The 26,792-nt window shown below is 36.2% G+C and overlaps 1 protein-coding gene across 2 annotated transcripts in view; it reads right to left on the bottom strand.

Annotated features, from left to right (window-relative positions):
• nahoda (DOMON-like domain-containing protein nahoda) overlaps positions 1 to 26,792 on the bottom strand; it is a 182,713-nt gene that overhangs the window by 141,381 nt on the left and 14,540 nt on the right. For both annotated transcript variants that reach the window (XM_089097006.1, XM_089097007.1), the window contains exons 3-4: positions 12,102 to 12,172; positions 10,587 to 10,675 (exon numbers count right to left, since the gene is read on the bottom strand). In XM_089097006.1, coding sequence (XP_088953132.1) covers positions 10,587 to 10,675; positions 12,102 to 12,172 — 160 coding nt within the window. The remainder of the gene's footprint in view (positions 1 to 10,586; positions 10,676 to 12,101; positions 12,173 to 26,792) is intronic.

Here is a 26,792-nt window from a genome sequence, read left to right as displayed (position 1 = left end):
ATAAGTATCACCAATCTTCCAAGGTACTTGCTGAAGCAGCCAACTAACCATGAATTCAGGCACCCAGGGAAAATAATGAATTAAACTTGGCTTAGTACAGAAAAGAAGAGTTGCCGATACGCAAAATTATGCTTGACTTAGCAAAAAAATCTCGTCGTACCTTGATTTATCCTGCTACCATGTCACATGTGTAAGCATCCACGCAGACTGGGGACTATTGGATCCGCTAGATTATGTTGACGAACCCACGCGCTTGTTGATAACGGCGAGGAATACGGAAAATAGTAATTTCAGTATCTTTCCGTATTTCTTTCTCGAGTTTTTTTTTACCTTTTCCGAACCTATGGGGTAGCCGAACCTCTATAGATCTCCTGTATTAACATTTGTAAACATTTCCACATGCTTTCTACCCCTACCCTGTATATTTCCCTTTTTAACCTCCCCCCCCCCTTTCCCCGTTTTATGTTAATCAATTTTTTTATATCATTTTAGTTCTCAATTTCGTAATCACCAGATAGGAATACCCCAGAAAATATCTTTCAAACCGCTTTCTACCCCTACCCTGTCTTCTTCTCTTTTCTCCCCTCTTTCCCCTGTTCCCCCGTTTTCCGTAGTAATCTTTTTCTATACTGAATTTTAGATGTCAATTTCGTAATCAGCGTATGTGAAAACCCCAGAAAACTCACTTTAAACTATTTTCTGGGCATGTTCAGCATTTTTCCCATTTTCCCCCGTATTTCCCCCTTTTCCTCTGTTTTTCGGGTACTCGCCCCACTCGGATTTATAGGAACTTTTTGTATGTTGTACAGAATTGTTTTCTGATCATTTTGGTACCATTTTCGTTTATATTGCAATTTTGTCCGGGTTCGACACTTTTTTGAGCTAAAAGTCCTGGACTATCCGGGTCTTGATGCACATGTAAATTCAGACGCATATGGAGGAATATATTTAGAAGGGGGCACACTTTTTTGGGAAGGGGGGGGGGTTGGTGGGATAGTGAAGCTTTAAAACAACTAGAAATCGGAGAATCATACACAAATTGGTTAAATTGTAAGGAAAATGCTCACCAAGTCGGCAAGTCGGAAATTTGGATGGGTCGCATGGGTTCGAAAGCCCCTGTCCTGAGTACGGCCCTGTGTTTCTTTTTCTTTCATTGAAAAAACTGAAAATTTTCATGTACTGTGGATAAGCAAGTAAACAGGGAGGGGGCACTTTCTTTTCCACTCTTCTAAATTCTTTTTTTCTTATGCTTTCTTGAATTTTGCATGCAACTGAGCCGTAACTTGTAATTTTGTTCATAGTTTTTGAATTTGTCAGCCCCCTAAAAAAAAAAAAAAAAAAAAAAAAAAAAAAAAAAATGCTTACCCAGGACAAAATACCACATACCTGCCTGGCCACGGAATCAAAGGTAGTTCGTTGATTATAAAGCACAAACATAGCAAACATGATACGCGATTTTAGGAAAATAAAAGGGGTTTTAGGAAATCGATCACATTTACAAATATTATAATGTCTGCTTTTTCATATATATTGAAGGTTCTTGTCCAGCTCAATAAATTTGAAATATTAAATCTTTAAAGTTTTATTAGTTATTCTAGTTCTTCGAATAATTCAACAACTACCACTAACACCTCACTAAAGCACCATGCTGTCAGACACCACCACAGCTGCACCTACTCTTACCCAGCCCTAAGTGTACTCACAATTTCACTTCTCCCCCCCCCCTCGTGTAGTACCTATTTCCTTTGAATTCTTTCTTATGGCATCTTCTCACGCTATTCGAGAATGACCTGCTTTTCGTTTCGCCTCAAACGGATGGCCAAAATCCCACTCTTTGATGATCTGTCATCCTTCATCCGCAAAATCTGGCCGAGCCATCTTAACCGTAACATATTTATTTTATCCATCTAAGATTTCTGTTAACTTAAATTTTTGTTTTTGTAATACACAAGTATTCATGAATATAATCACTTTGAATATAATTTCAAAAGTTTTATTCTTAGAAAAGTCAACCAGTCAAGGTCAAGTGCAGGAGCTTTGGGGGGGGGCACAACTTTTTAAAAGCGCAAAAATAGGAGAACTACAGATATAAAATATATGTTAAATATCCCGGTATTTCTGATGGACACGGACCACAATCCCCTTCTCCATGTTTTGCGTACACAAATGATACCAACAGTAATTCTAACCTGATAAAGACAAACATGGTAAACCTGATATTTCATTTTTTTTCTAAAAACTAAGTTAAAAATTTCAGCTGAGAGCAAAAATGACCATAGGACCGACATATTTCCAAACATGTTTACCCTGGAAAAGAATGTCAGCGTAGAAAAATCGCACATGAGCTACATTATATGCATTTCTTTTTGAAGAATTTGAAATACCTAAGAAGGCTAAAAAGCCTGAATTGACAAGAGCAATGGAAAGTTGCTGCACTGAAAGCTAGAACAAGAGCAAACCACTGCTTCCTCGAGGTGCTACCACAACTGTTATAGATGAAGGGGCACTGCTACATAAAACTCCCAGGACAATAGGACGGACATAGTTCCAGAAACATAACACCTATTAAGTTTGTACCATACACATGCCGCAATCCACGGATATTTTCAACGGAAATGACGAATAGAGACTTGAGAAAGATTGCAATTAGTAATGTCATAAAGAAAGATTTAACGGAAATGGAAACTTCCTGGGAGGGTGTTAAGAGGGAGGCTTTAAATAGATTGGGATGGAAAAGGAGCGTGCGTAGATGTGATGGCCTCAGGCGGCTTGGTGCTGCGGTGAGTTGTTAGTAATAAAAGTAGTAGCATTGCAATTAATAAATTAAGAAAAAAACTTTTCGGCAAAAAAAAAGAAGCTAAGAGTCGGCATAGTCCAGGAAGTAGGAACTACTACTACTAACAACTCACTGCAGCATACTAACAACTCACTGCAGCACCAAACCGCCTGCGGCTAACACAGCTGCACACGCCACCGCTCCATCCCAATCTATTCAAAGCCTCCCTCTTTACAACGTCCCAAGAAGTTCCCGTTTCCCTTAAATCTTTCCTTACGACATACTCTCATCTCATTCGGGGACAACCTGCTTTTCGTTTGGCCCTAGATGGTTGGCCGACGAGGACGATCTTTTGCAATCTATCTTCGTTCATCCGTAGAACACGTCGTAGCCATTTCATCCTTTCTCTCATTACAGTCCTAGAAAGTGGGGATGAACCCCATTTTTCGTACAGCTTACTGTTTAAGATCCGGTCATTTATTGGGGTACCTAAAACAATCCGTAGACAAATTCTCCTGACAATATCTAGCAAATCCTCCTCCGTTTCTTGGAGTGCCCACACTTCATAGCCATACTTGACCACTGTCATCACTGTAGTTTCCGAAATTGTAATCTTGATTTGCAGACTTATCTTCTTATTCTTCCAAACTTCCTGGGCCTTGTGTATTCAACTTTTAACATCTTCACTGCACCCACCGTCTTTACTAAAAATACTACGCATGTAAGTGAATCTACCCAGTTGATCCATCTTCTCGTAACCCAACATCACCCTTTCACCTTCACTTATTCCTAGTCTTAGCAACTTAGTCTTCTTAACATAATTTTCAAACCTATTCTTGCACCCTGAATTCGGGAATCACCAAAAGTTCATTCATTTTGCTAACATTTTCATCTAGGATGCTTAAATCATCAGAATAATCTACGTCTAGGAGAGTTTTATTTCCACATTTGATTCCATGTTCTCCCATTGCCCTTCCTACGCTTCTTAGGACAAAATCCATCAAAATGATCCATATAAATGGGGATAGAACGCAACCCTGCTAACTCCTGATTTAATACGAAACCAGCTACTAACCTCACTGCCCACCTTAATCGCCGAAATGTTACTCTAGTATATAGCACTAATCACTTCGATGTGTTTATCTGGTATACCATACAAGGACAGGACCTTCGCTAAAGCTGTTATATCAACCGAATCAAACACTTACTCATACGATTTCGCTCTAAGAGTGAAAATTTGTTCGACGCATCCTCTATCCTTAAAGCCACACTATTCTTCTCTTAAAACTCTATCTACAGCATGTATAAGTATAAAAAGTATCATCATCTTAATTAATTTGCTTACTACAGAAACCAGGCTAATGCCTCTACAATTACTACACTCACTCTTATCACCTGTCTTATGGAGTGGTTTAATTAGTTTTAGAAAGTAACAAGGATCTTCTCTATTCCACGATTATCTAAAGAAGAGATAATTAAAGCTGGTGAAAGCGTGCTGTTGCTCCGGTTTTACTGAGCCCAAGCATGACAAAAACTCGAGTAGAAGAGTTTAAAAAGAAAGCTTTGATGTCCACCCCTCTTTAACCCCTCGTGATCTTCTACCATAATCAAAAGCAACCAATTTATACTACTAATTGCAAATACACGAGTGCTAGCAAGTCCAGTCCTACCAACGAAAGGCTAGGACTTTAACTTGTAAAAAAATATACTTACGCCAATTACAAAATATCAACCACCAGCTCTATCTAGCTGGGGAAGAGAAATACACTGCGCTGGATCGACCAGAAGGATCTTCCCAACCTGCACACCTCCTTTCTATCAGAATGGGAAGACATCACTGCAGCGACAAATCTGAGGGAAGATTGGCTGCTCCTCATTGATGCCCTGGGTGCCTCAGGAGGCATAGGCGGAACTAAGGTCTAAGGTAAGCTCTATCAAAACTTCTACTGACAGTAAACGCTGCTGGTAGGGACTGTGATTGCAGCCTGAATCAATGCAAGGGGAAACCTGACATATACAATTGCATGTAAAAGCCGCAGGGCGCATCCAGCACGAATAGCCCAACAGGACAAGGATGTCGGACGACGTTGCTGACTGCGGTAAAAACAATTTTGAACACTGCACTACATTTCGTCCGTTTGAGGCAACCAACCTCCTTAAAATAGACAGTTCTACAAAAATAAGATGCGTTTCTGGGGGATGGTTAGCAGTCTCTATATTATTTTCTGCGTTGAAACGTCCCTAGGAAGTTTGTTTTCTAATTTGTGCTAAATCGAAGCTTATTTTTCCTATACTAATAGAAGACGTTCAATTTTGTGTCAGAGACAGATGTGTTAGTGAAAAATCCGTTTATATGCAATGTAGAACTGTGTTCTAACATTGTCGTTGTTTTTCTTTTAACACTCTTAACCGGCGGCATTCTTTTATGACCGTTTCATAGAAGTTTTTTTTTTGCACGTGCGAATGTATATTTTGACCGACCTTTAGTTTCTAAAATTTTATTTTATAGCATTCTAGCCAATGGTTCAAAAGGGCAATTTTGGGACAGCAAATTGGCACTTTTGCATTATTTTATCCAATATTTGTCCAAAAGTTGGGTACTCTTCTGAAATACAGGACACATGCGAGAAGTGAAGTTTGGTTAACGCTAATGAAATAAAACAAAATAGGATGAAAATATAATAGTTTATGAACAAATTTGGGCTATATATTTGCACATTGGGGGTGGGGGGGTTGTAAAGCATAGCATATATTAAATACGTAACCTAACTGAACCTAGCTACCTTTTAGTCCCCCTAAACCCCAAAAAACTAAAGCTTAAATCTTTGTCACGGACTGAGCAATATCTCACTATGCAGCGGAAACCTGTTTATCAATACCGGCTTTGAGATTTCAATGCGGTCTTTCTTTCGTGTGTCGTGTATTTCAGAAGAGTACCAAAAGTTGCTCATACATAAAAAACTCTTGGTATCAATCAACAGCCGAGCTCTTCAAAGGGGGGGGGAGGCAACCGGGTCAGCGGCCCCAAGAGCCACATCTGGGGAAAGGCGTCGCTAGGGGCTTACCCACTTTTATGTAATTTTTCACTTTGATCCGACTTTTTTTCATTATATTTGATTCGGGAGGGGGTGCTGCAATTAATTTTTCCCCGGGCGCAGCTAACCCTAGGAACGGCTCTTATCAACGGCGAATAATTCCATTTTAATTTACTATTTCAATTGAATGAATGAAGTTTCTAAACACTGTGGGATCTAGGGACGTATGCAAAGGGGCCTATGGGTCCTCCCCCGCAAATCCTGAATTTTCTCGATTTTATTGGTGCTTCTTTGAAATTATCAAATTTTTTTCGGGTCAAAACCACTTTTACAGGTCAAGAGGCGTATTACTAACCTATCATTACAAAATTAGGTCATATCTTATCAATAAGTTTATGTCTTTTTTTATACTAAACCAAAACAAACTTGACATATGCTTGCAAAGCTCAAACATTGCAGACAGTTTCACTTTTACGCCACAGATGTTGTATTGATTGTATAAAAGCTTAGGGTATAATTTTTGATTAAAATCTAAAAATCAAAGTATGATGCGTTTGACACTCAATCAATACATAGTGCACAGGGACGTACGCAGGGGGAGGGCCTCCGGTCCCGCCCCCCCCCAAATCTCACGATTTTTTTCATTTTCCCATAATTTTCTGATTTTTCTCACAGAATAATGGGTTTGAAGGATTTGGCCCCCCCCCCCGAAACAAATTCCTGCGTACGTGCCTGATAGTGTACTTAGGAGAATACTGTATACAAGGGGTCACTCTGTGAGCACACAATTTTCTGTCTGCAACCCGACATCCTACCTCTGTATTTAATTCTAAGTCCACACCTTTGGTTTTGCCTGTCAAATCGTTCAGGATAATAAATGGTGAGCGGTAATTTTCTATAACTGATGACTGATAGAATAATCACTAGATCAAGTCATGTTGGGCCGACACAATTCCGCAGGCTTTTCCTCCACCCAATCTGTTTAGAGCTTCAATATTTTCTTCTTCTCATGAATTCTTTGCCCCCTTAAATATTCTCGTGTGACGTCATCTACTGTATTTAGTGAAATAGAACCAGTTATTTTTGTTTTTTTTTTACACAGCTTGATTATTTGATATACCGTTGCTTAAACGCGTACCTAAAACTATCCTTAGACAACTCCTCTGAAAAACCTCTATCTGAAAAACCAGCTGATATCCATCAGCTAATTAAAGCTTAATTAATTTATTAGCAATCCTTAACTAATTCACTTAAATAGTGAATAAAATAATCCAAAGAGCCCTGATATTTTGGCTTCACATCTAGACCGACATGGAGGCATAAAGGTTTCCGAATGTTAAGCCTACATATTCAAGCTACTTTTGTATTCACTGATTGATTAAAAGTTTTACATGTTGCTTACATGTTCCCATACTTTCATTTTATCTATAAATTAAAAAGTTGCAGACATCATTCATGCGATAAACATTATACGTCAACAAACTACATTCTTATGCCACTGTGTGGCACAAAACCTAATTTTGCTGAAATTAGAAACAAAATATCACAAGACCAAAAACTGCAAGATAGCTATTCTATCCAACGTAACACAAATAAGATAAAAAAAAAGGAGTCGACGGCTCTGATCCCCGTTTCCTGGCCCTTCAGCCAGGAAGTGTAGGTGGGAGGTTGGGGGCCAGCCATCCTTTGCTTTCGCATACCCTTCTTGCTTATCTTTTCCGTAACGTAAATACTTATGGAAATATATCTGTTTCTAATGGAACATTCCCACGCGGTAGTTTGTTTCGTTCTCAACCACATTTCCATGCAACCTATATTCTATTTACTAAAAACAGATAAAAAACGAATATAAATTCAGTAAAAAAATATTTTTAATTTAAAAGTAAAGAGCTTTATATAAAAACTAAAAATCACGAGGAAGATGAGAGGGGCTGCCGCCATATACTTCTGGAATGTATGGCTATGACTACAGACCTCAATATGGGAGCTATGGAGGGTATGATATTTACACTTGAGCATGACCAGCTTTACTGATAGCTTATTCAAACGTGTCAAAAAAAAAAACACGTAAAAATAACGTGTCAAATACCAAAGTTGGTATTTTCCAACATGTGTTTTATTTCCAATTTACTTCTGTTTTATTTTTCAATTGTCATTCAAACAAATTGGAATTGAAAATTATGCTATTTCTAAAGAGTGCATGTTTCATAATTTGCTTTAAAATGCATTACTAGTTAAACTGTACTTTGAATAGCACGTGGCTGAGGGGCGTCGGTCCCCCACGTATCTTCGCTTATACGTAATCATTTTAAGTTCTAACGTTGCTCTTTAAATTAACGCAAAAAATAGACTTGTTTTTATATTCATTAATGGTGTACACAGAGCGACCTATTGTGTAAGCCTATTGCGAAAGTATTAAAAAAAAGAATCAAGGTGTCGTACTTAATTGCACCGTGTTTTATGCCAAATTCAATGTCAAACACTATTTTTTTGTAGAATTTGGTCAGTACAGGACTCAAAAACGGGTAAAAACCCGGTTGAATCTTCACCGAAAAAAGGCTTGTATTCATAATACCTCTAAAAACACCTGCCCTGAGTCTTGGCCTTTAGCTACCCCGGGTTCGTTGACCACCTTTTCTTCATGAATATGTGTCATCAAGTGAAAATTTATTCAACAGGTGAGATGGTAGACGACGTAAATATTTTAGACATGGCTTATTAAATAGCTGTTTTTTCATTAGGGAATTTATTGATATTGGAATTGTGGGAATAATTACTTTGTTGAATTGAATGGCTTTCTAGGGGTACTTAAGAATAATCCGACCCCACTAAAGAAGTTTGATACGTACGATCTGTGAAAAACCGGCTTGTTTGTCTGTAGTAGGTTATAACTAGCTTAGTCTCATTGAGAAAAACTACGATGTATGTATATTTTTATTAAATATTTAATAGAGGTGATTAGGCTAGGTATTTAACATAATGCATTCTGGGCGGCCTGCTTTCCACAATTTTGTTCCTGAAGTCAGGCACGTACGCAGGAATTTGTTTCGGGGGGGGGGAGGGCCAAATCCTTCCAACCTATTATTTTGTGAGAAAAATCAGAAAATTATGGGAAAATGAAAAAAAATCGTGAGATTTCGTACCTCCCTGCCTGAAGTATTATTTTTCCATTATATTTTGGTATATTTCATTACGACTAGCCTAACTTCACTTCTTGGGTGGGGTCGCGATAACACTTAATTATCTTCCTAGGTTCCCGGCAAGATCAAAATCAAGCTCAGATAAAGCAATCTATGAACCTAGAACTAATATCGTGATAATCAATAAGAAATGTTTGTTTCATAAAGAAAGAAAAACGAGCAAAAATGGGGTTTTTATAGGCCAAAAGAAGATACTGAAAAAACGAAGCGAATATTTCGAGTATCTTCACAGTATCTTCAGTATCTTCATTTTGCCTATAAAAACCCCATTTTTGCTCGTTTTTCTTTCTTTATGTGATGTCAGGCCAATGTGGTTTAAGAAATTAAATGTTTGTTTTCTAGTATATATTTCTATCTCTATCCGAGTTAAAACCAAAAGAGGTGAAAATAGATTAAAACAGGATTGCGATTTTTTCATCATATGTTTCGAAACGAGTTTCTAAGATTCGGGGAGAGAATACCCCCCCCCCTTTTGACAAGTGTGTAGTTTACTTTTGTGAAGTTTTAATTTACACTTATACGAAGCTGTCAAGCAGAAAAAAAAACAGATCATCAACATTCTAGGCAACCATGTCATCCATGTCATCCTCTTACTTCCCGAGTCAGCGGAAAGCAGATCTTCCCAACTTTCACCAAAAAAGGATTACGAAGGCTGTGTAAGTAAATTGATGATCCATATAGGGGGTGGTGTTATATCCCGTAAGTACCAAGGACATTATAAAATTTTCTAAACCCCTCTTAGATCTATTCACACCTGAAAACTGCGATTTCCTATGGTTTTTCTTTTGGTTGTTTCGAAAATTATGAAGCTATTAGGACATAATCACATTTTCGTCAATGTTGCCACATTGGACTGTAAAAAAATTAAGTAGACAAAACTAATTAGCCTAATTAGATTTGACATGGCTTTTTGTTCATAAAACTTAACAATCTATTGATTCTAAGGACAACTCCACCTCTAGAAGAAAGCTAAACCTTCTTCAGCTATTTGGGGCCAGATATTTCAGCTTATTTTTTACCGATTTTTCACCGACGCTTCTTATTTTTAATTTACCACCCGCCACTACCGAACACAGCATAACTACATATGGAGGTATTTTCCTTTAAAAATTGAATATCAATCTTATCTAATTTCTTAAGATATGTGTATGATTATTTCAGTTTCCGCTAAAGCAGTTCCAACGTCCAGATTTCATTTTCACTGTCCCTGCTACTTCATTGACGACATTTGTGAGCACATATATTCCATCTTTTTTACGCATAATACATTTTGCTTATTGTTTTCCTGATTTTAATTCATTATGTCACTATTAATAGGCACGGGCATCCATAAGCTAAATTTAAGGGGGGGGGCTTACCTGGTCTAATCGGCACATCCAAAGTTGTATAAGAGAAATCTAAAAACAAAAGACAAGGCAGCGTCATTCAGCTAGGGGGGCTTGCGCCCCCTGCCTCCTTCTTATGGGCGCCCATGTTATTAGTGTGTAAACCCTCTTCGTATGAATATTTAATATGTTGCACTTCAAAAGTTTACCTTGCGTTAAAATTTCAAACAGAATCAATATTTTCACTTACGTAACGTCATCTGAAATAAAATTATCGTCAGGTGTCAGGTACGAAATATGTTTCTCTTGGTCATCTAAAACTTGAAGTCGAAACCCACCCTAAAAAAAGGAGAAAAAAGATTAAAATTTCATTTGAAAGACATACACACTTACACACAAGTCTTGGAAGGAGACTGCAGCCTTTCATATTCCTTATTATCAGAAAATTTCCTTTATTCACGCAGCTACGAAATTCCAAAGGCGCTATGTGACTTTTTTCTCCAAATTACGATTTGCGGCCCATGCACTAAAGGGGCGTCCTATTTACAAAATTCAAAACTCAGCAATTTTTCCTTTTCTTTTTAATAAGCTTTACCAAACATGTACAGTTTAGCCAAGGAGAAAACGAGAAATCGCTATCCCAAAATTCTATGGTTCAGCATATGCTGTAATTTGATTGGTTTATATCTGTAGCGTGTTTTAAGCCAGTCACACGATTCCTTATTCCAGAGAGACAAATAGCCTCGCCTCTTTAGCACGTTATTGGTTTAAAAAATTTCTGTGTAAAATTTTAAGCCAGTAAAAAGCATGAAACATAATTAAGTCACAATATTTTTTACAAGTACTCCCTCTGTTTCTCTATGGGTGAGGCTACCAGATAACCATGACCATTGTGTTTAAGAAACAGACACAAAGATCATGCAAATGGTACTTTTTTCCAACACTTGACTCATATTTTGCTAATAATCTTGGGAATTTATTTTTGGGAATTTATTATTTTGGGAATTATTTTGGGAATTTATTATATTGGGAGAAAATTTTATTCACCGCATGATATAAGCTAGAAGAAAAAAACGCAGACAAATCGTACGACCGTAAAGGTTTAAAAGCCACTTTTATATACATGATTCTCTTTTCATATTTTTTTTTTTACTTTTAAACAATTCATTACCACGAACTGTAGGTAAAGAACGGCTCGTGCTAACAGTAACCGAAACTCTAAACAAAGGAATTTTGATCAAATATTTGGATAAAAATGTGAATCTTTGGGTAATACTGGAAAATGTTATTTGTACGAAGATAATGCTTGATCCTTGCCCATCCCCTAAAAACCTGAAATGGCGTTTCACCTTATTTAAAGCACTTCTTATCCGAAAGGAGATACATTTGGAAAAGGGTCTCTTCTAATGGCAAGCAGTGAGCGGTTGCTCAGCTGGTGTCAAATACAGTGTACACCAGTGCCCCCAGGTGATTAGGCCAAAGATAGAACTGCTTTTCAATTCTGGTTAATTCACTGGAAACTGTGGAGAAATGAGAGAGAGAGAGAGAGAGAGAGAGAGAGAGAGAGAGAGAGAGTGAGAGAGAGAGAAGAGAGAAGAGAGAAGAGAGAAGGAGAGAGAGAGAGAGAGAGAGGGAGAGAGAGGGAGAGGGAGAGAAGAGAGAGAGAGAGAAAGAGAGAAAGAGAGAAAAAGAAAGAAAGAAAGAGAGAGAGAGAGAAAGATGATTCGTAAGAATGCCGTCGAAATGGATAAAAATAAAGACGTACCTGATGTGGATAGGCCAGATGCCATGTAACATTGAACGAAGAACCAGCTAATAGAGACGTTCTTACATTTCCTAGAAGTAATAGTAAGTTTTAGGGCGACAGATCGTTTGACTGAAATCAAACACAGTTAGCGCTTACAAGAAGCCTTGAAACATCTATTGGCTGCTATATTTTAAGCTAGGCACGCACAACTAAATATTTAAAGTAGTTCATGTTCCCTCTGGGAATGGAGCCTAACGAAAACAATTTCAGCCTCAAATATCAAACTTGATGCAATTTAATGGAAACAATCAACATTATATGCACCTCCCCCTTCAGTCCTTGAGGACCGGGGTTCGAGTTCTGGTATCGTTGGTTATTTGGTTGGAACGGGGGTCACTGGCGTGACTCTGTAAGCTCAGCCGGAGTCGATTAAGCTCTAAATGGGTACCTGAAGGAATCTGGGGAAAGTAAACAAGAAGGACGTACGAAAGCACAGGATGGCTGGCGCCCAACCCTCATTGCACTTCCTCGCTGAAGGGTCAAGAAACGAATATCAGCACCGTCGGTAAGGACTACAAAGTCTAGTTCCCCATTTTTACCTTTATCCCCATAATATTAGTTCGTCTTCCTCTGTAGGGTAGCCCAGAGGAATTAGTTCAGACTTCTAACGTCCTCGGGGGCACGGGTCGAAGATGAATGAAAAGCACAAGAAAAGAGAAAAACAACGCAGATATTTCCCTCAATCAAAAAAGGTGTCTGCAGTGCTGACTAAACCTAGAAACAGAAGCATAAAGAAATAAAAAAAACGGGACAAGAACAAGAAGAGACGGAAAACAATAGAAAAAACAATAGGGTTTTTTAACTTGATATTTTATTTTGGCTCTAATTATTTTTAGCTTCCTTTTATTTTCTTTATCCCGCTTTTTTCGATCCTATCACATTCATATTTTATTATATTTTGCCATTCTTTAGGTTGGAGGGTCTGAGAAATCAACCCCCTCCTTCAAAATCAAAGTCTCTCCCAAAATGGGTTGCTGTGGATGGGAATGAGTTGCTGCACCTTTGATGTTCTAGCCTACTATCCTTTTGGCATTTTCAACAGCAACAAAACTTTATTTAGATTTTAATGGTACTAAAGTACAGTAGCTAATGAGATTTCATCTAGCTTACAGTAACAAAAAAAAATGCTACATCAAAAATAAAACCAGTTAGCTCATGATTACAAGCAAAGTAGTTCGATTCTTTTCGGCATCCAAATTGCATAAACATATCTTAGCAAACTAGAATGACCTCAAGTCGCACAAACAAGTGACATTTTTAGGTCTCGAACTGAGCAATATGTTCTAGATGAAACACCTTAGGTTGTCTCTAGAGTTTCTATGGCCACTGATTGGAGCCCCCCCCCTCCGCCCTAGGGTAGTACCAAATGTCAGTAAACATCTTTTTAGTAGTTGAGATAAATTTTGCGGATTGATTCAACTTTTTAGCTGAATATGCACTACTGTTAGAAATGCTAGAAAAACCAGGCATATTTCCAGATACACAGAAAATTCAGCCAACCAAAATTCAGCCTGGCAAAAATTTAACCTATTTAAAACTTAATAAAAATTTAATATGTCACAAATAACCCAAAACAGAATAAAACCAGCTATATTTAGCAAACTGAAAAAATTAAAGCTCAGCAAATATCCATTAAGCAAATTTAAATCAGGCAAAACTGAACCCCAAAAATTATGGTTCAAAAGGCGGCGTAAATACGTTCTAAGATCGCACTGGCTATACATACCCTGGCTGAATTTTCCACTAGCTGAAAATACCCTCGTTTCGGTTACCTAAATTGATAAGTTTTTCTTCGTATTTTTTCCCTCCATTTTATATTCGAACAAAATACAGCATGTCGCTAGCGGTGTCAACTCACAATTTTGTGGGGGGAGGAGGGGCAAATCTAGGAGGAGGTGTTTATGTAGTTTTTTTTCAGTTTACCAGTAAAAATACCCAAAAACGGCATTTTTGACGAAAGTACCAGGAAAAAGGTATTTTTTAAAATCTATGGGGCAATCACCCCCCTGTCCGCTCTAAGTAGCACCCCTGTATGTTACACGTTACGAATTTTACAAATTAGTGACAAAAAGAGAAAATATGTTTTGAGTTTTTCAATGGTTATTAGCGAACAGTTCCTTGCACAAGAAAGGCATTCATCCAGCCCTCAAGGTATGAAAAGCACCTTTGCATTAAAAGCTCAAAATTCCCACTGTATCTACACTCTAGAAACGGAAATATAAAGCATTTTGGATAAAACAGAAACTGCTAATTATATTTTGACCCATATTGGAACGCGAATTAGATTAAGCGATCAAGAGAATTGGTTTTAAAAGAAAGTCAATACATACTTCATGCAATAATCAGCCAATAAACACATACTCTGAATACACACTAGTGTATCCCAAGAATTTAATTTTGTACATATTCTGCTCTAAGAATTCCAACGGACCATAATGGTCCTTCTATGCTCACCTAATATTCAACTCACCTAATTATGAGGTATAGCTTTCGGATATTAGAAAAAATAAACCTCCTCAATTCCAATGTCTTGAAAGTATATATTCTTCATAGTTAGTGCTTTTCTTCCTTTTTCTATGGTTTACTCCGCTATTTACATTTTTTTTATTAATGGGTTATAAACAATATATATATATATATATATATATATATATATATATATATATATATATATATATATATATATATATATATATATATATATATATATATATATATATATATATAAAAAATATATATATATATATATATATATATATATATATATATATATATATATATATATATATATATATATATATATATATATATATATATATATATATATATATATATATGTGTGTGTGTGTATGTGTGTATATATAATCAACTATACAAAAATGCATGCACAGCAATTTTTGTAATAAACATATTAATTTATTAAAATGGAAAACCGATGACACAAGCATAACTTATTCAACACTCGGGGCGATGAAAATTTGTTGAAGTGATTATACTTCACCGCAAACTAATAGTTACTGCCATGAAGACGCCTTTCAAATTCGTGCCAAATATACTAATGAAGAACCAGAAGGTCTATGCTAACCCCGTTCTCCACGAAAAAGCTTTAGTGGTGCTTTGCCGATAGCATTTTTCAGTGCAACAAATGCAGCCAGCTGGCTATCGCGAATTTTCATTTACTGAGTTACTTCCAAAAAATTTGAACGGAAAGCTTTATGGGTTAATGCAAATGCACAACCCTTCATTTATTGATCCATTGTAAAAAGAAAAAAAACTGCTATCCCATTACCTTCCCTTGCTCCCGGTGATCTCTGTGTGGCTATTCAACCTTGTTTCTGACTAAGTGAGATACCTGCTGTATGTTTGTTTGCTACATACAATGCTGAGCCAGCAGCTTGTGTGGTCTCCAGTCTTGAACTTTTTATACCGTTCCCGGGCTGTGGGGGATGTTCACGCCGATATTGCGAAAACTGGTACGGACTTTTTCAGCACTGATTCGTTAATGGAAGCAAAGAAAATATTGTAGAATTTTGCAAACTGCACGAATCGCCCAAGTGACCGACAGAAAGCTGCAGATAACTGTCTGGACATGCTAAAAAATTTTGAAAAGTGTGATGAAAAGCAGATACTCCTACCCCGTTTCGTGCTGTACGAGTCTGACGAAGTACCAGTTATTGTAGGGGAATCGAGTGCTACACTTACTCATAAAGTTAACGAACTCTATGTCAAATTCAATAATTATGTCCTGTCAAAGCACAACTCGCTACCTTCTTTGTCTCAAGCCCCAAAAAATTTATTCAAACCCTCTTTTGCCCTTACATTAAAGAATCTACCTAAAACACTAAATGACCCCAAGGACAGCAACATTTTAATTGATACCTTGTGTGGTGACTTTAAGTCAGCGATAACTGAGCTTAGACTGGGAAAAGATACTTGGCGCCTCGTCGTAAGTGATAAAAATGAAGCTACTGTTGTAGCTGATGCTATTAAATCTAAGGACCAATAGCCAAGCTTACAGCTAAAAGTTCCAGTGTATTATGGAATTGCCCGTTTCGTTCCTGACAGTGTTACTGACAGTCAGTTGCAGAACTTGATAACTAACTGTACCGAAGTCTCCCGTATCGGCAAAACTAGGTCCTACAAGCTTCGGTTCTTTCGCCAAAAAGACTTATTAGCAGCCATTTCCTCGTCGGTGATAATCGAGTACGAGCGAATCCGCATTAATAAGTTTCTCCCTCCTCGCTGCCACAACTGCCAAGCTTACGGACATATTGCCCAGCACTGTAAAGCTCTCACTCGCTGTTCGTGTTGTGCACAGACAGGACATTCGAACAAGCTGGGAACCCCCTGTCAAAATAAAATGAAGTGTGCGCTGTGCAACCAAGCTGACCATCCCTGTTACAGCTACAAATGTCCTGTCGCAGAGAAACTTATGAATCCCCTAAAATGAGCACTGACCTACGCGTTACATCATGGAATATTAATGGAGGCGTCTCAGTGAAATTACCCATAATCCAAACTCTATGTGACAAGAATGACGTTCTCTGTCTACAAGAGCATCTTCTCACTGCCGACAGTCTATGTTTGTTGAGCAAGACTGCTTCTGCTGTCGCAATAAGTCAGGCCACTAGACACTCAGGGGCTGGTCGGCCGAGTGGAGGTACTGCTATTCTTGCTAGAGATGTCCTCATGCCCAAATACTTTCGAGACAGTGACTATTTTACGGCAGTCAAAATTCAGAATTATGTGGGGGTCTCAGTGTATTTAACCACCAATTACCGTAATGCTACATCAGACAGACAATTTGATCAAGCATGCCGCCAAGTCAGTTCCCTCGTGTCTGATTGTGAACTGCAAAACCTAGCAGTAATCCTTGCTGGTGAAATGAACTGTTACCTTTTTAACGACAGCGGCAGTTGTGCTAATATTCTGAATAGTATGTGCCTCCAGCTCTTGGCGGTTGAGAAAACACAATGTTTCAAATATATCCATAACTCTGGCACTACCTCTTCTTTGTACTTCTTCATGTATTCCCCGAATGTAAAACCGGACTCAGGATCCTCACTTATCTACACTTTCCAAGTCTCGGACCATATGCCTATCAGTAATATATTCCCTGTTCAACTTATTGCACCGAGTGGTCCAAGTCCAGACCATGATAGTAAATGGCATGAAACCACTGACTGGGCTCGTGCAGATACGTTTATGTTCTGGGCTATTAGTGATTCTATTTTGAAAAAGATCAAAGTGCCGTTTCATCTACTTTCCCAAAAAAAACTATTAACCTTTGCAGAGAAGCAAATATTGCTGAATAATTACTGTGCAGAGATCGTTCACGCTCTAAGCTCTGCCGAGCGTGCTAGTTTACCCATACGAAGAGTACGTCTTGGAACTAAGAAGCATGGTTGGTCAGGTAGCCCTGACCTTGTTGATTCTTGTGCTCAATCGAAATTCTGGTTTCATGTCTGGAAGGAGTGTGGAACGCCACGGCAAGGTTTGATAAATGAATTCGTCTGAAAACAAAGTGACGTTTGATAAAAGCGCTTAGATAACGCTGTGCTAAATCAGTAGCTGAACCCTTAATCAAAACCACAAGTGAGACTAATTCCGCGTGGAAAGTGCTCAAAAAAGATACTTCAAAAGTCTAAAATGCTTTTAAAATTACCACTGACCAGTGGTCTGGTTACTTTAAAAGTGAACTTTCCGAGCCTGATCCATCATTGTCAAACCAATACGAAAGGGAGCTTGATGGTTTCTTAGGCCAATCAACTGATGAAATCAGTTTTATTGTTACTCGATCTGTGGCTACTGAGTGCATTTCTAAGTTACAAAAGAAAACTTCTCGTGGTGCTGATGGTCTCTGTGCACAGCATTTAAGATGTGGGTCCCCTCTCCTGATTGAGCACCTGACCTTACTCTTTCAGATGATATTATGTTGTGGTATAGTTCCTGATTTGTTCAGTACTGGAGTAATAACCCCGGTATTAAAAAGCGGAAAGCCCAAAGACCAATGCTCTTCTTTTAGACCAATTACGGTGTCACCGGTTTTATGGAAAGTTTTTGAGTTACTAATTATTGACGAGATATCTGATAAGTGTTATACCCCGGATAACCAATTCGGCTTCAAGAAAGGAGTAGGCTGCGACTATTCTCACCATTTGATTATTAATTTACTTCCACATGCTCATGAAAATAATGAGGTAGTATATTTTACCGGGTTAGACGTATCTAGAGCTTTCGACACGGGTATACATCCACATTATTATCTTCTTGACTGCTTATAAGCGTGGAGTCAATATTTCTGTCATCAAATCGATTCGTGATATGCATAAAAAGCTAAATGCCAAAGTTAAGGTTACCATCTCACCTGGTACGGTGGAACTCACTCCTTCAACTCCAGTAAAAAAGGGCATTAGACAGGCCGCTGTTACTTCTCCCCCCCTGTTTAATAATACTGTCATTGTGCCACAACAGAAAGTTCTAAACACATATATATTTAATGGTATTGATGTTTTGCTAGCTAACTATGCTAATGACATCCTTGATATTATTAGAACAGCCTTTGGAATTGAGGAAAATTTTGGAATTCTCGATAGGGAGTATAAACGTATATGTTGTGAAGTGTTATTTATGGTATTCGGGTGGTGTAGTCGTAGATGCCTTTATTCTCCCTTTATAGGGGAGATAAACTATGGCCCTAAGGTAATTAAACTTTGGTAGCGTGCCTTGGGCTATGACCGAACTAATAGGCGTACCGACTGGGTATGTTCCAGGGGCTAAAGGTGGATCGTAGAGAGGTTGTCTAAAATACAATACTTTTATTCAATTTACATATAATATTCCAGATATAGATATTCTACTGGGACTGGCTGTCCCAAGTAGACCACAAGTCTCAGAAACTACAATAATATATAATAAGATACAGACACTTACAATGATCCAACAAGGTTCCAAGGGATTTCTAACAAGATAATAAACGGGCAGAGGTTCGCCCTGCAAGTCAAAAAGTCTGTATCAGTCTCAAAAATCTGGGTATATATATGAAAAACCAACCACGTCCTTCCGGTTCATTGACGCATTTAGCCAGAAAATTGGCTATTGAGCAAGGTCCTTCCAAGCTTATACATTCCTCGATTTGTATCCTTATCTTAATAAAAAGTGGTATTTTGAAACTTTGCATTTGCGTCTTAATATATTTTTACTAAATTAATAATTAACTAAATTAGAAAGCTTTACCAGAGTACTCCCCATTTAAAGAAGAATTGTCCCAATTCTCAATATTTTACTTTTAAAACAACTTAATAATTTTTTTTTACAGCTATTATGCTGCCATCTTTGGGTCATTATGTGCATATACCCTCAATGGGTTTCTTTAGGGTCATGCTTCTGGTCCAATATAGGCCATGTTCTTTTTTTGTCAAAGGATTTCAATTTGAAATTCATCCTTGTTTCTCTTTTTCTCTGTCTCTAGGACTGAAAAATACTCTTTTTACCCTTTTCATATACATCTTCTGTTTTAACTTGACCCCAAGCAGCTTAAACATTATATTAGTGGTTTTGCTTAAATTAGATTTCAAGTTATATTAGAAAATTTTTTGAATTATTTGAGTTTAAATTTAAGTCCCATTAATAATTTAATTTATCTGTGTGATGTGGTTGATATACCGTTTATTTTTCGTTTCAGAAATACGTTGGATAAATTATACATAATATTTTTGATTTTTAAATTTTCACATATTTTTCCAGCACAAAGCATTTTCACATATTTCAATAATATAAGCCATTTGGGCTATGTATACATTCTCTAGGCCTAAATTAAGTTCTGATTTTATCTCACTTTCTGATGAACTTGTAGTAAAGTCTGTAATACTAGTATAGTTTCCAAAATATCAGTTGATCAAGTATGGTTTGGTTTCTGATGGTATGAGATGATAGTATCAGGATACATTTGAAGTGGATTCAAAATTTGTTTTTTCGAAAAATGTGTCAAATTATGATTGAAAAAATTGGATCCGAAAGGATGTTACGAAAAATTTGATTTCCAAAAAAAATAGCTAAGGCTGTATCTAAAATAAATATTCACATTAGAATACATATAAAGCATAAAGTTTTACATATACTCGTATATAGTAAAAAGAAACACTCAAATATTGTATATATCACTGCATTATTTTTTTTAACGAAAGTTAATTACTTTTAATTACTTTCTCCTCTTTTTACTCTTAATACATAATTACTAATCACTGAACAGATTGTTTCACAATAAAAATATATTTATACGTTGACTCGATGTCAAACATTTATACATTGCATTAAATCACTAGTTAAATCTTAAAGAAATAAAAATATAGTATATATATATACAAGCATTGTGTAATAACTTACACAAGTATATAAGTCACAAAACTAGATAGGATATTTAACTACTGGTTAAAACTTAAAGCATTTAAAAAATAAAACACGGTATAAAATAGCATCGGAATTAATTCCAATTATTGTTTTGTTAATTGCTTATGAAGTATTAATGTAGAATACTTCTTGAATGATATAAAAATAAAAAACACAAATACTCAATACTTAATTCACTATATTTACATGGATAGTTTAGGTTATATATATATATATATATATATATATATATATATATATATATATATATATTAACAGAAGTTATGTTGATACATAACTTAATTGTTAAAAACAAATACTAATTATGTACTCTAATAATTTATTTAATCACTGCAATATTTATTCTTTGTACAACTTTTAAATAAGTCCGTCAAGACTTTTATATGATAAGTCCAAACTGCAATTAAAATATTTACAAAACAAAAGCAACTCCAACAAATAGATTTATGCACTATAACTGATAACTGTGATTAGCCTCTATATAAGGGCTTGGAAATAGTTCATATAACATGACTTTGCTATTTACATTTCTATAAAAAAAAAAATTTCTTTTTTTTTATGATAACAATTCCATATTTATAAAAGTTTTCAAAATACGTTTATAATTGTATTTATTTTCTCAACAACATTTGTTACCACTATATAACTTTGCATATATGACTATATACATTTTCTTATCTTTCTTTTACAACTTTGGTTCTATACCGAACCAACTTGTGTCATTAACTGTCATTAGCTTACTATATGCCTGTTTGCTTATTCAGACTTTTGAGCTTTCTAATTCTTTTAGAATTTTTGGTACTTGAGACAGTTTTATAACGTTTTTGTCTGTAATCTCTCTTTTTCAGCTTTAATGTCCTTTTGGGTTAAGGCTTCATTTACAGCTTGGATCTGATAAGTTAAAAACTTTAGCTGTTCACCTTATACCTCTTATGCCATTATCAAATGACTCTTGCCTGTACTCTGAAGGTTTGCTTACCAGGACTGCCTTCTGGTAGCTCCTTATAACGTTTCCGGGTCCACTTGTTATGGGCTACAGCTAAAAAGACTATTCTGAACCTGAACACACAATAATTAATTATCTATTGTATTGCCACACTTTTTTTTGATTTGTGGCCCCAATTTCCTCTAGGGCTATTCTTTTATCAAACAAAGTGGCCCTTCTGCAGAAAAATAAAATACCGTGCCTTCATGGCACACAGTAATTTATTTTTAGACGTAAAAGAGTGACAATGACTATTTTCGCTTTAACTTCCCAACTTTTAGTGGTCTTGTCTTAGGTTCCGACTTCAACTTAGGTTCTTCAGGCTATTATGTGCCTTACTTTTAATTTTCTATGCCATGCTAGTCATTTTTTTTAAAAACAACTCCGAAATAAAAGAGCAAAATTATTTTCCTTTCTACTTGGAGCATTTCTCCAATATTTCTATTAATCTCGGCCCTAGTTAACCACTGTAACGGTGGCTCCATAGTATTAATGCTACTTATTTTGTACCTACTTAGTACAATTTTCGTACTGGCTTTGTTTGGTCAGTTCAATATGTACGTATAGAAGAGTTTAACTGACACCATTCAGTTTCTTCTCCTTTAGTTTTGTCTGACTCTATTTTCAACTTGAACCTTTCTATTTTTTTTTTTTATTTACTTCAATGAACCGAAGGGGTTTATTTCAAGTCTTTTTCATCTTTTTCATTAAAATAGGTCTTTTATAAGAATATATTTATATGTTTTCATTTTTTTTTTCAATAAACTTAACAAGTTTTTATGCTGATTGCCCTTCTATGGTCAATTTCTTTATCTCCATGTTTTTAAAAGGTGGGGGGGGTGTCTAATTTTTGCAACCTGTATTTTTTTTACATTATTAAAATTTTTCTGTCCAAAAGTGTTAGAAAAGTACTGTATTTTTTCATTTGATTTTTAGAACATTTTTAATTAAGTTTTGCCCCGCATTTTCTAGTTCTCATTTCTTCCTAAAAATGCAATTTTTACGATATACTGGTTACAGATTTTATTTTAGTTTTAATTACGATCTTAATTTCTTTGCCAAAGAGACAAAAAGTCTCTTTGCTAGGCTACATAGCTTTGAAAGGGATTTCTACAATCTGTGGTTTATTGATAAGCTAAAACCTGGGAAAGTTTTATGACTGAATTTCTGTTCATTACTGTAAGTTTGTTTGTTGTGTAATGTTTTCTTTTGTTTTCAAAGAAAAAGTGGATATGTTTAGTTTATGTTAGGGTTCAACGGATTGGGATTTGGGTGTTTGGGTTGGCACAGGTGAAAGCCAATTGTTTAAACTAGGGATCTCCTGTGCCAATTCATTTTCTCAGATCCAATACATCGCTAGAATTAAAATTATTACCTTGAACTACTGTGGTTTGCCTGTGACGAGGAGATTTATTGGTTATTTTTAATGGATTTGTCGTTGGCTTTTACCTCCTGGTAAGTTTTTAGGTTATAATTTATTTTTATATCGCTTTTCATTTTTTTTACCTACCACTCGTTTTGCTTTCTAAGCTTATTCTAAGTTTTGTTTAAACCTTTATAGCGCTTCTTTAAAATTTCTTTTTTTCTGTTTACCATTTGTAACTAATAAAAAAATATTATATTAGACTATAACTAATTTTAATAAGATTACAGCTAGCTTGTACATGTCCGGATTCATGTAAACTCTCACTGTGTTTTCCTATTATTATTTTTTTTTTAATTCCCGTCAAAAACAAACGAATTTTTTTTTTAAATCAGCCCAAAAAATCTTTTTTTTTCAATATACATATAAAAGAATCGCTTTTTAATGCTGATTCTAAATATATAGTGTTTATTAATTTTACCTTAACCCGTATAAAGTTAGGAATTTGAACGTTAATTATTGTAATATAAACTGTAACTTCCTTTATAATTGTTTCCGTAATATTATTTCTATTTAGTTCCCGGATACAATCTACTTGTAGGCTAATTTGAATATAAGAGACTATTGGCTTCACTCTATTTGATTTCTACTATCAGACCGTGTTTTATCTGATATACACTCTATATGATATTCGACTAAACTCTACTGATTTATAATCAGACTAGACTTGAGGATGATTCGTCATTGAGTAACCGTAAGAGCGGATCAGAGTTATCAATATTAGCTATCCCAAAAGGATGCATTGCCTTCTCTGTTTGTCCTAATGTGGGCTTATATTCTATGTAAACAAGCATAACAGTTTTCATACACTGGTAGTTTTACATCCACATGGCTCGAAAGCAGCAATGGCTTAAAATTCAAATTAGAACTTTCTTCGGACGCATTTTGTGCGGCTAATTCAGAATTTGAACTTTTTCTAACACCATTATTCAGATGAAGGTCCTCTGTGTAGGTAAAGGAGACCCTTTTAAGACCTATCCCCATGCCTCCATTTTCTGTGATTAACGGTTTCTTTCACCAAATTTCTCGCCTTATGCAGAGTTCCCATCAGAGCTGGGTAACAACTCTTTTTTTTGTTTCCTTCGGCGACTTTTGCTAAGCTTTCACATTTGTTTTCTTACTTAAAAGGTTACTCTTCTAGTTTTTTTTTCCATCCCTTTCCTCAAGTACTTTAATTATATATCTTTTCCTTCCCTTTGCTTGTGAAACTACATAACTAACCTAGTATTTGTTAGCTTTAACAAAGGTAATTCTATTGCTTATTGCGTCGTAAGATACCATATTTTCGAGGCATCTCTACTCCTAAAGCACTCGAAAATGGCAGCTTCTAACCTATAATTACTCGGACCACAATTTATGTGCTTCCTTTGCTAAATTGTATCAGTGTTATCCTTGAAGAAGAAGTCCCAAGCCTGTACCTGTAGTAAGATTGAATTAGGACCTTATTTGCTACTATTATGCCTTAACTTATTCTGTTACTACCAATGTTTCATCGGTCAAGCTATATTTTGTTTTTCTTTGCGTGTAATTTTTTATTTTATTCTTTCAATTCACGGTACAAATACTTTATTATTTAGTAATATACGGCACTACTACATTGCATTTATTACTAACACTAAAAAAACTACTAATTACACACTTGCTTCTACTTGCTAAAACCTAGATACTGTATTTTTTTTCTATTTTACAATTCTTGATCGAGCCTTTTTTCCATTTTATCTATTGTACCCAAATCTTTGAGGGGATACAAATCTTTTTCTAATAGCCAAAGTTCGAGCAAAGCTGCTCGAAGTTTTGCTAATTCGAGCGCCGCTAAAAGCGAAGTACATTTACTTTCCCCTTCTCGTACGGTCATTTCGATTTTTTTTTGTATTTTGCAGCCTTATTTAGTCTCCTCGACCCAGTTTTTCCGCAATGCCACCAGTTGTTGTGAAGTGTATTTTATGGTATTCGGGTGGTGTAGTCGTAGATGCTTTTATTCTCCCTCTACAGGAGATATAAACTCTGGCCCTAAGGTAATAAAACTTTGGTAGCGTGCCATAGGCTACGACCGAACTAATGAGACGTACCCACTGGGTATGTTCGAGGGGCTAAACGTAGATCGTAGAGAGGTTGTCTAAAATAAAATACTTTTATTCAATTTACATATAATATTCCAGATATAGATATTCTACTGGGACTGGCTGTCCCAAGTAGACCACAAGTCTCAGAAACTACAATAATATATAATAAGATACAGACACTTAAAATGATCCGACAAGGTTCCAAGGGATTTCTAACAAGATAATAAACGGGCAGAGGTTCGCCCTGCAAGTCAAAAAGTCTGTCTCAGTCTTAAAAATCTGGGTATATATATGATAAACCAACCACGTCCTTCCGATTCATTGACGAATTTAGCCAGGAAATCGGCTATTGAGCAAGTTCCCCCCAAGCTTATACATTCCACGATTTGTATTTTTATCTTAATAAAAAGTGGTATTTTGAAACTTTGTATTTGCGTCTTAATATATTTTTACTAAATTAATAATTAAATAAATTAGAAAGCTTTACCACAGTACCACCGCTGCCACCAGTTGTTGTAAAGTATTATTTATGGTATTCGGATGGTGTAGTCGTAGATGCCTTTATTCTCCCTTTATAGGGGAAATAAACTCTGACCCTAAGGTATTTTATCTTTGGTAGCGTGCCTTAGGCTATGACCGAAATAATGAAGCCTACCAAATGGGTAAATTCGAGGGGCTAAAGGTGTATCCTAGAGAGCTTGTCTAAAATAAATCACTTTAATTCAATTTACGTATAACATTCCAGATATAGATATTCTACTGGGACTGGCTGTCCCAAGTAGACCACAAGTCTCAGAAACTACAATAATATTTAATAAGATACAGACACTTACAATGATCCAACAAGGTTCCAAGGGATTTCTAACAAGATAATAAACGGGCAGAGGTTCGCCCTGCAAGTCAAAAAGTCTGTCTCAGTCTTAAAAATCTGGGTATATATATGATAAACCAACCACGTCCTTCCGGTTCATTGACGCATTTAGCCAGGAAATTGGTTATTGAGCAAGTTCCCTCCAAGCTTACACATTCCACGATTTGTATCTTTATCTTAATAAAAAGTGGTATTTTGAAACTTTGTATTTGCGTCTTAATATATTTTTACTAAATTAATAATTAACTAAATTAGAAAGCTTTACCACATATAGGTCTTCGATTTAATGAGAGTAAGACTGAGTTCCTGGTGTTCAATCACCGTTCAGATTGCCCGACAAATGTTCAGTTAGGTGAACATGTTATTAAACCACAAGATACACTGACGTATCTTGGTGTACCAATTGGGTTAAATCTTCGCGCCCCGCGCTAACTGTTTAAAGATTTTTTGCCAGAAAAGCTAGGAATGCGTATGGTTTACTAGTTGGTTAAAGTTTAAATTTAACCGCCGTATCTTAGCTAGCGTTTATAATGCATTTGCTGTTCCGCATCTACTTGCTCTTGCACCATTTTGGTCTCTTCTTACTGCTTCAGATATTAGGGATATACGGAAGTGTTTCTACAAGTATGCGAAATATTTGCTAAGGCTGCCTCTCTGGACTAATAACAGCTCACTATCCTTGCCGTATGGAGTTTCAAGTCCAGTGTCCGCGGTACAGAAAAGAAATGAGAGATATCGGAGGCCGATTATTGGTGAAAGCACCTCTGAAATTGTCCGTCTTTGATAATAGGTTTGTTCTTACATATAATTGCCCCTATCTGTATTTTTTTTTCTTCTTGTCTGTTCTTCTCTGTTTTGGTTCTGTTAGGATTTGTCAGAATTTATTTGTTTTTTTTCC

This window comes from Artemia sp. Qi Xiang Cuo, chromosome 11 (assembly GCF_049724085.1).
Source record: "Artemia sp. Qi Xiang Cuo chromosome 11, ASM4972408v1, whole genome shotgun sequence".
NCBI lineage: Eukaryota > Metazoa > Arthropoda > Branchiopoda > Anostraca > Artemiidae > Artemia > Artemia sp. Qi Xiang Cuo.
The sequence above is the reverse complement of the archived record's forward strand: the minus strand, read 5'-3'. Positions and strand labels throughout refer to the sequence as shown.